The 12,521-nt window shown below is 33.2% G+C and overlaps 1 protein-coding gene across 1 annotated transcript; it reads left to right on the forward strand.

Annotated features, from left to right (window-relative positions):
- The first annotated feature begins 3,003 nt into the window (after positions 1 to 3,003).
- LOC150096592 (beta-alanine transporter-like) lies at positions 3,004 to 11,859 on the forward strand. The gene is made up of 2 exons (XM_090408654.1): positions 3,004 to 3,393; positions 11,695 to 11,859. Exons 1-2 carry the CDS (start codon positions 3,004 to 3,006, stop codon positions 11,857 to 11,859), a joined length of 555 nt encoding a protein of 184 aa, XP_090264780.1.
- Positions 11,860 to 12,521: the final 662 nt, after the last annotated feature.

Raw genomic sequence — 12,521 nt, forward strand, 5'->3', positions numbered from 1 at the left:
TACAAAAAGAAACACCAAAATATGCCACTGAACAGCGAATCATACTTCTTTTTATATAACAAAAAGGATTAATATTTTTAATTGTTATTGTTAATCATACTTTTATGTTTCAGCCAACTACAGCAATAAATGAAACTATGTGTTACATCAAACTAATGTTGGCACATTGCCAACTTACCAAACAATTAAATTCGTTACCATGGAGATGTGATGCATATTCCATAATTCTTGTTGTGACTATAACTAGATTAATATCTAAAATAAAACGAAGTGCCATCTAGTAAAGTAATTGCATTTATGTAATGCACCGTTTTCAACAGTTATTGAAAAATATCGCCGAGAAATAACTTTATGACAAGAATGTTGCAATAAACTAGCAAACTGCCCATTAAAAGAAAGAAGAGAAGATTTAGAGAGAAAAAAAGTTGTGGACTTGAAACCTTGTGCTTCCTCAATAAATAATATTACACACACTGTAGTCAATTCATTGCACTATAAATAACTTTCTCGTAAAATGTTTCGTAGGGTATATAAACAAAATCCATTATTTGCAGTAATAATTGTCATTCATCTCACTTAATATTCAAAGGAAAGCAATAAATGACATCAAGATAAAAGAAATATAAATTAAAATAGCAGATTCAAAATGTGTTTGATTTCTTCGATGGTAGTTCCTTACGGAATAAAAATAAAAAAAGGTCGATGACCAACAAAAGCGGTCAAAAATATAAAAAATAGCAAACCGAACTAAGCTTTTATTTAGTAAGTTATTGATGATTATTTTCTGTAGGACTACATATAGTTCTCATCCCCCCAATACACACACACACACACACACACACACACACACACACACACACACACACACACACACACACACACACACACACACACCAGACCAATGGTCAGTTCCTCAGACAGATTCTTTACGTCACGTTCTAATAAATCGCGCCTATTCCAGATTTTATTCTTTTTAGTATTCTCTTCTACCACCACCACCAGATGAGTCTCCTATTAATTAATGTGACTTGGATTTTTAATGTTATTTCTTGACTGTAATGATAAACACTGTTCGCGCGGTTAGCCTAGTGGCTTTGCGCTTCGCAATCATATGCCTGGGGAAGGAGTGTCCTAGGTTCGATTCCCGTCGGAGACGTGAGGAGCTGAAGGATCTTCCTCAGCCATAGCCAAGTTAGCCGGTCTTGGGCGCGGGCAGTAGGGTTTTTTCCGCCAGTTTATCTGGTGTTTTTCATCCCGCAAGCAGGCAAACCGGCCCCTTGAACACACAGGGATACAGCCAAGAATACCTTGAGGCATAGGAGTGACCATTCTATCCTCGTATTTCGGTTACGAAATCCAAGCATGCTTGGAAGGTTGTGGGCCTTAAAGGCCTGTTAAAGCCATTGGGATCAAATATTAATCTTTACAGCGAACTTCTTTAAGGAAACTTTTATTATTATATATTCCCATAAAAATCCTAGACGTATTAATCACCTGATCTGCTTTTATTATCAGTGAAAACCAATTACTAGCCTAATAGTTTCAAGTTGGCATTATGTGACTACGTATTTGCAAGGAATGAAGTCTGATTTCCATATCCAAGTGGTAGTTTTCATTGATTTTAGCACAATATCTCTTACGTATTGTTTTTATATGAGAGATAACTTGTAATAACTAGCAATAATTATATTTATGAGTTTTTATTTTATTTATTTTACATTTTATTTACATTATATTGTTAAATAAATGGTGTTTGAAGTAAATTACATTTTTCTAAGAAAATATAAAATATAAAAGTAAGTATTTGAAACATTCGTATCTAAAATAACCTATTAAAAAAAAAAGGCTCTTGACTTACTTTCTTTAAAAATCGAACGACTAACTTTTAAAAAATATTCTAAGTATCTACAGAACTAAGTCCATATGAGGCAATAAATGCGTAATATTAAAACAAATACAATAAATATATAAATAATAAATAACTAAAATAAATAATGAAAACAACCTTAATATAATATATAATGAATATTTTTATTTTTATTAATATTCAAAAAGTATTTTGAAGATAAATATGACCATACGTTCATCAAGCACACAAGAATCGTGAATGTACAAGGTACGGTAGGGTGTTTTTTTCCTTGATGACACAACGGATGTTGAAATTAGTTGCTTGATACAAAGTTTTAAGAAGAATAGGATTGTTTCAAGGTGCTGGTTTAAAAATCAGTAGTATTGCAAACTGGTGAGTTTTTTCTCATTATATAAGAATTGACATTTTTGTGAGAAAACGTAACTGAAATAAAATATTCTTATACTTTTCGTCTTGCATAACATAAATAGCAAATAATTAATGACCATTTTTGCAATTATCAAACTAATTTATACTAAGAAGTCGTCGAAATAAGCCTAATGAAAGGCTCATACTGGAAATTTAAGTAATTTGGATAGAGTTTGATAAAACTCCTATTTTATTATTTAGCTGAATTAAAATATGTTAATTCGTATCATAATCAACACCCATATTTAAAAATCACTCAATAAAAGCATTCGAAAGCTGCTTTAATAAAAAAGTTAAAAAAAACAACAACTCCGATATTCCTAAACAAAGATGGCAACTGCTTTATGCATGAGATTTTTTTTATCGATCATTTCTTACATAGCAAAGATGCCCACCTCTGTTTTTTTTTTATCAGAAAAGGAGGGTAAAAGAGAAAGAAAAAAAAAACACTCCTGAATTCTTATCCGTTTTTATCTCTCCATTCAAAACAAGAGAGATAAAACTTCTCATTGTCTGATCACTTATCCATACTCATCTCCATAACAACAAGTTCGAAAACTTTTTAAGCAAAATGTGCGCACCAACTCGCGGCGCTGAGAACCTTCAGTAGCGCGTTTACGCTTTAACTATCCTCGTCTCTGCTCGCTGCCTTCAGTTGGTGAACAGAACGCGGACGAGGCAGGTCTCAGCCCCCCGGGTGTCTGCCGTTGCAAGTCGTTGTTGTAATGGATTTCGACGAGATCCTGGAAGAGGTGGGGGAGTACGGAAAGTTCCAACAGATGATGGTGTGGTTCGTTTTCCTGCCTGCCCACTTATCATTTGGTTCCCACGCCTACAGTCAGGTGTTCATGTCTTGGAGTCCGGACCACTGGTGTCGCACTCCCGATCTGGACACCAAAAACATCAGCGAGGAGTTTGTGAGGTCGTTAACGATACCGAAAGAGGAAGGGGTGTACAGTCAGTGTTCCATGTACCGTTTTAATGTGTCGTCGGTGTTCGTGAGCAAGGGCAAAGTTCGTCGTTATCCCAACAGCTCGTGGACCAGATCGCCGTGTAAGTACGGCTGGCATTACAATGACAGTATGACCGATGGAGATGAAACTGTTGTGGCAAAGGTGAGCGTAATGACGGAATCGTAATAACTATGGGATGGGTAAGTTTGTTTGGTATTAATGTGCGCATCCGTTGCTACTGTCGTGAAATCATCGGTGTTTGAGAATTCCGTAGAAGTATTCAAATTTTTGAATGAAAGAAGTTTTGGGGATTTGTCCATTTGTTCTGTGTTTAAATCAACGATAGTTCATGTCAGAAAATTTTTTTAAAAAAGTGTGATTTCAATTAATCCGTTGTCTTTGTTCGGTGACAAATGACATCCTTATTGTGATAACTCTAATGATAATGAACTTCAACCAAAAAAATGTGTTTAAATTGTCTTAAATTTATCGTTACTCGCTCTGATTATGTTTCAATTTATTTGAATAAAGTAACTATAAATGAATACCTTGGTGAAAAAGAATAAATACTAATGAATAGCCGTGCAGAAAAACAGTAGCTATTGATAATATTTACTACTGATAAATAACTATACCAAAAAATAATAACAATCAATAGTCATACTGGAAAAAAATTGTAGTGTTTGATAAATGGTTACCTAGAAGAAGTATTTATTGATAAATTGTGCCGATAAACAATATCTTGACAAAACTGAATCATTCTTATTATTTTTAATTAGAAGACAATATCCATAGATATTGGTAAAAGCATAGGATTATTCAGATGATAAGCAAATATATGCTCAAACTTCACAATAAATTTGTCATTAAAAATCGATATTTTAAAGATTTTAAATAATATTTATTCTGAATTTTGAAAATGATTATACAGTTATTTATAATATTAATTATTCTTCACTAAAATGGGTTAGTTTTAAGCATGTTTTCTTTATAATTTTATGTATTTTAATATTATATAATTCCAGTAAATAAATTATTCGATAACCATATTATACATTTAGCATTAATCAGACCAAAATGTTAATAATGTCTTCCTGCCAACCATTCTATTGCTAATCATTAATTATGAAAATTCACAATTTGATTGTTGGCAGTTGGAAGCCAAGAAAGATACGGAGATTCTTTAATAGATGTATCGATGTTCCTTCATATGCAGCAACTGTATTATTAATTATTAGAGGAAACCGTTATTAGATCTAGTTTCGGATGATTGATATATCTGGTTAATTAATATTACACATACATTCAGGTAAATTACGTCAGTACGTTAGGTACATTAAAAGTATACGTACGTTAATTATTATTTGATTAGTTTTATATTAGTGAAGCAAAGATGAGTGTCGTTAACCCAAAGGCGCGTGAACACTCGGGAAATATTGTCAGAAGCAAAATTTATGGAATATTTTATTGGTTGTTACGGCATTCATTCGTTGCACACCAAATAGGTGCCATCGGAAATGTCAGTTTAAATGGAAGAGAACTTTCTTGTATGTCTCTGTATGATTATAAAAAGAGGGACTCTCTCTCTCTCTCTCTCTCTCTCTCTCTCTCTCTCTCTGGGTTCATTAACAAGTAATTCATCATTAAATCTCAATCATTAAAAATGCTTGCTTTTAGATAAATTATAAGCGATTTGAATTGTTTGGGCACATATTTGAATAGATTTAAAAATTATTGAAAAACCATAATTATAAATCATGCCAAAAACATCAATATCGCAACTCAAATAAAAAAAGAAAGAAAGAAATTGTTTATCTCTTCTCTCTCGTGTAACCCTTATTGCTTTCCTTAATTCTCACGAGATAATAGTACATCAAACACGAACTCCTCTTCTCATCAGGAGAGGATTACAGCTTCAAAATGAGTTCATTTCTCGGCGAAACTCATCCTTTAACAGTAATCATGCGGGCGTCTTTTTTTATTGCCATGTATTAGACGGTGTCGTAAAAGTGGACGAATTAACTGTACGGAACGAAACTAGGAGCAAATCAGAAAAAGTGGGGGAGGGGAAGCAATTACACAATTACAAGTCTGGATGTACAATTGGATCATGATGTGCGATTCTGTCATTCAGCTCAACGTGTATCTCTCTCTCTCTCACACACACACACTAGCGCATTATTCTTACATTGAAATGCATCCTAATTACCATTGGAAATATGCTTACATCTGGATTACTTGGCATTAAGATGATATCTCGCGATGCGTGCTTTAGTGGGAGTTTGCTAAACAGGATGCACGATTTCCGGGCTCTAATTATACCGTGCAACGAGCTGGATGTCAAATTATACCAATTACGAGAAATACTAATAATTGCTATAAATAGCAGGAAATTGACGCGATCTATGCCTGAAAGGGAAATCCACCTTGAATTGATTTTCACCATACGTCTGTATGTGTAAGCGTTTTTATTAGACTTTTAGATGATTTTCATAGTCTTTCGGATCTCGTTCTGCATTATGCGGTAGACATTATTTAGTAATGATCCATCATTAAGTAATTGCTTAAATATCCTCAGGTTGGCATATAAGCAGAAAGCTGATATCAGTTGCGTGCACTACGTATGAATCTTAATCCTGCTTATTCACCGTGTTCATATGAATCAAAGAATTCCGTCGGCTTTCATTATCCCCCATCAGGTTCAAGTTCATTGTACATACTTCGGTATTTTTAAGACTGATATTTTTACTGCAGGGTCTTTGGGTTTTTTTTTTTTTCTAGTACGATCGGTGCAGAATTGTGAATAATAATTGACAGTCAGAAAGCAATTGACGTTTTTTTTTTCTGACATACTGAAAAAAAAAAAATAGAATTCTAGAATCACTGATTTCGAGGAAATTTAGTATTTGAGACACCAAGCTAGCATGCGCCAACAGAATTCAATTTTTCTTCCCAATAGATAAAGGGATCTCCTTATTCTACACCGATCGCATTATACGAATCAAATTACTTATGAAATATTCCGGTTATCCTATTAACAGTACAGAATAAAGAAATATTACTGCTACATATTTCAAATGACGCTTAACTATTGGATCATTTAACGAGTTTTTTTAATAATGTAATTATTAAAAAACTTAATGTAAATGACAGCATATTATTTATCTCCTTCCTTTATATGAGGTTTAATATATAAGGAGTGTATATGATGCCTCATATTATAATAATAAAAAAACTTCGCCAAGTTTTGTGCATTCGGTGTAAGAGTGTACTTTACCCACTTGTTACATCTATTTTATTGCTATTTTTGAATTCCGAATTTCTTTTAATACTTTTCCGTTTGAACGTAATTTTCTGATAAAAAAACGCGAGTGTACTGAGACAGAGCAGATGTCTAATTTTCTTTTATAGCTGTGGCAAGTATTAGGTTCCCTTTGAAAAGAAATCAAAGACAGAGAATGTTCTTATTTCTTCTGTAAAAACGTGATGACTCGCATTCTAAGCGACACAACCAAGTTTTAAGGTCCAAAAACATTGCAATGCTAGTGTTGAGAGGAGGCTGATAATGTCAACATCAATAGGTCCCTTGGATGTAATGCTTCCACTAAAGTTAACGAACTCGGAGAGTTTGAAGGAAAAACTTTCTCGTTTTCTTTAATAACTTTTGACAAACGAAATGAAATGGCCCTTCTCAAAAAGATCTATCTTTCTTTTATTATTTCTAAGTCAAAACCTTTTACGTTATTTATTCAATAAATATACTGTTATATACTTTATTATTCAACTATGGAACTTGTTGAAAAACATAGATTAAAAGATAATTTAACTATCCTTTATCAATGTTAACTTATTCTAATCATTAAGTTGCGTTTAAGAGATTTTTTTTATGCATTTTAAGGAAAAACTCGCGTAAGATTCTGATGTTGAATAACACATGAGTCAAATATGTGTGTTTTTTATGTTCTTTCGAGTATTTTCTTTTTTTAGTTAGATATGACGATTCTCATATAAAATTCATATAAAACCCGGCCTGATAATTACGTTTTGACCTTTCTTGCCTTTTCTTTTTATCACAAATAGCTGCAACACCCGTACTATAGCTTGATAAACACATCCACTACCCTTTCTCCATAACTTTTATATTATTTGAAAAGTTTCAAAGCAAAACCATTATACGAGATCTTGTGCTTATTTGTTTAACAAAAAAGGTTTCGGAAAATGTTTGTATATTTAAAGAAATTCAGATTCGTAGCTGCACAAATTATTAAGGAGAGAAAGAATGTTACATTTGCCAAGCGGTGAATATCGGCATTGGGCTAGAAATGTTCTTTCTGTGTTTCCCTATGCAAGCGGGACATAAAATATTTATTGGACACAGACTAGCACAAAGAGCAAATATTCTGCATGTAAACTTCTCTGCTACAATCTCACATTTTAAGAAATTCCAAATACATGACAGCTTGAACGTGAATTCAGTCCCCAGCAGACGCAACAGCCAATACGTGTCAGTGAAAAAGAAAACTCTATTCAACATTTTTCTTTAAGAAATGTGCCCAAATAAGAATTGAGTCTTGCTACTGCATTGATTTTTTTTTTTTTTGAAAGAATAGCTGACGTTCGGGGGGGGGGGGAGAAGAAATCTCAATATATGGAAATGTCGATTGCATCCATGGAAACGGAAATGAAAAACTGTTCATTTGGTTACAAATACGGACAAATCAAACAAACATAACTTCGGAAAGGGGACATTCACATATTGTCAAGTGTTTTGTTTCAGTGTCGAAATCATAAAAACAACAGGACATAAAGATTGCAAAAACTTGACAGTTTTTCTAACATGGATATTCACGCCTAAATAAGGTATTTTTCTGTAAGAGTTTGTAGTGTTTAACATAAATTAATTTTTAATTGAAAATTACAAAAACATGATTCCGAGTATAAAATTACTTATTTGTATGGCAAATTAAAATTTCAAATAAACCCACCGCAACTATCACATTAGTTTTAACATCCGACTTTGTCTAGGCAACAGCACTTGAACTTCGTCTTGGCAGTATTTCGCTTTAGCTTCGACAACAGTACTTTGCCGTCATCTTTGGTAAAAGTATTTCGCCGTTAGCTTTCACAATCGTTATACTTTTTGCTTTCGACTTTCACAACAGAACTTTCCCTTCAACTATGGCAATAATATGTTACAAACAATTTTGAGAACAGTACTTCATTTTCAATTTCGACACTCGTACTCTTCCGTCAACTTCGAGAACAATACTTTGCTTTTAACTTTTGATAGAGTACTCTATTGTTTTCAACTCGTACAACAGTATTTTGCAATGATCTTTGGCAGTAGTATTTCTGCCAAACTTCTGGAACAGTACTTCATCCTTAACAACCGTACTTTGCTATCAACCCTAGGAACACTACTTCATGTTCTACAATACCACCTTGTTTTCGACTCTGGATATAGTACTTTCTGCCTTCAACCACGACAACAGGTTTTTTTTCAGTTGATTTTGTCAATAGTACTGATGTATACTTTTCTTTTAACTTTAGAAATGGTGTCATCTGTCTTTGACAATAGTATCTTGCAATCAACTTTGGAAATAGTACTCTATTTTCAACTTCGATAACAGTATCACGCAATTTTATCAATAACATTTTGCAGTCCGAAAAGTATATCATCTTCGTCATCGATCGTTGTGCTCTTCCATTGACTTCGGCAAAAGTTCTTTGCCCCCAACTTGGGCTATCATACTTTGCTTTCAACTCTGTCAACATAACTTCGCCTTTAAGTTCTCTATAACTATATATCAGTATTTTTCACAAATCTCATTATTACGTAATTGTCCAAATGAATATTCATAAACTTGTGTATCGTTTAAACAACTGTTGTGTATCTCAATAGACAGGTGATGATAATTTAACCTTTGCGAAGTTTCAGGCATTTAGATGAGTTTAACACTAGAAATATTTTAGCTTTAAGTGAAATCTTTATTGCTCTTACACTGGATTGTTGCCAAACAGTTTGGCTAGTACAATGAACTTGGTAGTCGAATAAATAATAAAATCAACACATAGTAGAATGACCTAAGCGTATAAAAGCTTCGAAAAGTTAAGTCAACGACTGGAAAACAAAAGAAGAAAAAATGTTTTTTCTAATGTCATTTTGGGTAATGTTCGTTTACAAAAGAGAAGAAGAGACATTAAAATTTGCTTTAAATCATATTGATAAATCTCCAAAGTACCTATAAATCTCCAAAATGTACCTATTCGAATTCGGAACTCAATCTCAGTAAGGTTATTTCACTGTAGTTTGCAACACCTGCTCTTAGTTTGTTAAAATGGTAAAGTTTGTTAAAACCTGCATTTAAACATTTCAGTACACCATTTAGAATGATGTGCATACTTGCTATTAACAGGATTAGTTAGAAATGTGACGTGTGAAAGACAAGCGGAAGTGATGAAGGATGATTGATAGATAAACAGAGAGTTTGTTGAAGGGTTAGGCTTGTGCGTACATAATTCCCAGGTCAGTCTGTTAATGATAGAATTAATAGAACATCCTGATCAACGCCACCCACAGATACTTTAATATAACTTTCTAGGCTTTACCGGAAATGAGATAGATTTTGCACCAATCGGATTCTAATTCTGTTTGCTGACTTTAATGGCTTCCTCAATAGAACTTTAGCGAACGGTTATCATACTAGGAAAATGCGAGGAATAGCTGGCATAAATTCGATGAAACGTTGTAAATAGAGAAACGTGAGCATGTCAACAAAGCGGAAATAATTAATAGATCACGTGATTTATCGGAATCACGTGATCTAATTGATTCCTCGAGTGATCGCGTGAATAATTAGAAGTTTGATTAAACTCGTGATAATTCTAACTATGAAGAAGATTGTTATGGAGTTGTCGAAACGTCAAATTCTTTTTTTGGATTAACTTCGTCTGACATTGCAATTGATTGGTTCCCTACAACTGCTTTTTTATAGCTACCATGTTAAGCCTTCTCTTTGTGTATTTAATTACATAGTTCCGTTGGATCGGCACGTTAACCCCCGCTACCATTGTTTACTGTGGACAAAGCTTAGCTGGTAAAAGAAATCATAAAAAAAAAAAAACTCAAGTCCGAGACAGTTTGTCTTAGAAAACAACATTCCGGTAGATAGTGTGTTTGTTCTGAGATTTTAATAGGGTAGGTACACGCTCATGAAAGGTTCCTACAAAGCAAACATACTTGGGGGGGGGGGGATCTCAGAGAGTTGTAACTTACTGACACGTCTTGTCATTTTGTGACTTTTTTTGAATTTTTCTTTAACAGTGACTTTTTTTATTTTCGGAAACTTTTATAATTTGAGATAATGAAATAAGCTAGCATTTTTCTTGAAATAAAAATATATAAAAAAGAATTTTAACTCGTATAATTTCAAGCTATTCCTATATAGTAAATAAAGTAATAAACAATTCTCCTGAATATCGTAAAAAAATCCCTAGTGGCAAAACATTGCAACTGCACTTTTAAAATGTGCGGATAGATAACAATGAATGGAAGCCATTTGGACTTAGAACATTCACCTGCAGTGGTGGCAGCAGAGCGCCTCCTATCGGATAACAGTTATAACCTCTCATATCAGAATATTACCTTATAACCATTTAAATACCAATATATCACGCCTTTTATGCTATCTTGTTATCCGGATGACAGCGCCCTTTAGTAAAAAAATGATGAATTATATCGTTTCTGCCGAAAAGTAATTTCTGAAATAGTTGATCTATTATTGAGTCCTGGATATAGAGTTTAAAACTTCAAGGCCTTCAGTTCATTCTTTGACTGGGCTGGCAGATTTCCAGTTCTTTTATGGTAGTTTGAAATTCTCCATATAATTTATAGCCGCGTCGGGATAGGAAAACTTTACAGTCTTAGAAGATGGCGACAGCACTCTACCCTGGTAATTGCTTTCTTCGACTAATAAAATAAAACGAATATTCAAAACATAAACTCACTTCTCCGACAAAGTTAAATCTAAAGTAAGACTGGAGATAAGAAAAGGGTCGCATCTTCAGAATTTTCGATAACATTAATTGTTCGAAGCCTAAAAAAAAACTTGGTGTGAAATTACGGACTTGAGAGTTTAGTTAGTTATGTAAACACATATAAATTAAACGTTCTTAGTTTTCTTAAGAGATTTCGATGATTATCTCTCTAAGCAGTAACTTTATTATAAGCTTAAGCGGTTAAATAGACGCAGAAATTTTTATTATGCGAGATTCAAGTCATAGGCGACAACGTCGATGCAAAAAATAATGTGAGTGAATATGAAAAACGGTGCATTTTATTATTAACAGTCACTCATTATTAATAATCAACTATCGGACCCCTCTCTGTTTATCTATTATTTGCTAAATACATTGTTTTGCCTTTTTCACATGTTTAACATGTAAACATAAATCTTATTACAGGACGATGCTCTTGACCATTCGTTTTTAACAGTCTACTTAAAAGGACAGAAGCCCAGTGAGGAACAAAATGGAGATTTCTGTCATTTACATGAACACATATACTTTAATGTGCTCTCATATATCCTGTCAGACAACCGCTGCAGAGATCTACCGATCCAGACTTAAAAGTTTAATATTTGTTCATGGAATGGCTTCTATGAATAGATTTAAGAATTTTGCATTACACTTGTTTGGTACCGAGTTTATCATTCCGTATCCTGGAGATCATAACCATCCATCACAATTTATCTGTCTCTCTCTCCGAGGTCGTAGCTCTATGGTTATTAAGCAGCCAGACATTTTGCATGCGGAGATAATTTGTTTGATGTGCCGAAACCATTCAGTTTTCTCGCGGTAAAGTAGAATATTTTCTACACGACTGTGATCTTACGCGCATTTGATAAAGAAGTAACACTGAAATGGAGTTAAGTAACCATCCACCAAACAATGCTGATAACGTAGAGAAAAAAGAATACAACAGGGAATATAAATTCGTTTGAAGTAAAAGGGTTTGAAAAAATGGATTTTAAGACTTATTTTTCTTAGTAATTAGGCGTAGAATAAAACAAATATATTCCCTTTCATTATTTTTAAATGCTTTTGTGTATCGGAAAAGGTGACTTTTTTTTTCCTTTTAATAAAAATTATTCGAACATAATAACAATAAACTCATTAGAAAATAAACGCAAAACCTCTAACATGTTTTTTGTCATATTGTCGGCATTTTTCCAGCGATAAGGTTTCATTAACAAATCATCATTTAAATATATTATTTGAAAATTAACTTT

This window comes from Typopeltis vanoorti, chromosome 18 (genome assembly GCF_054136105.1).
Source record: "Typopeltis vanoorti isolate ZY-2024b chromosome 18, IOZ_Tvanoo_1.0, whole genome shotgun sequence".
NCBI lineage: Eukaryota > Metazoa > Arthropoda > Arachnida > Uropygi > Thelyphonidae > Typopeltis > Typopeltis vanoorti.

Excerpts from the sequence above, each read along its gene's own strand:
- LOC150096592 (XM_090408654.1), top strand. The coding sequence starts at position 3,004 with ATGGATTTCGACGAGATCCTGGAAGAGGTGGGGGAGTACGGAAAGTTC. Across the intron at positions 3,394-11,694 it reads ATGAAACTGTTGTGGCAAAG|GACGATGCTCTTGACCATTC; the intron begins GTGAGCGTAATG and ends ATCTTATTACAG.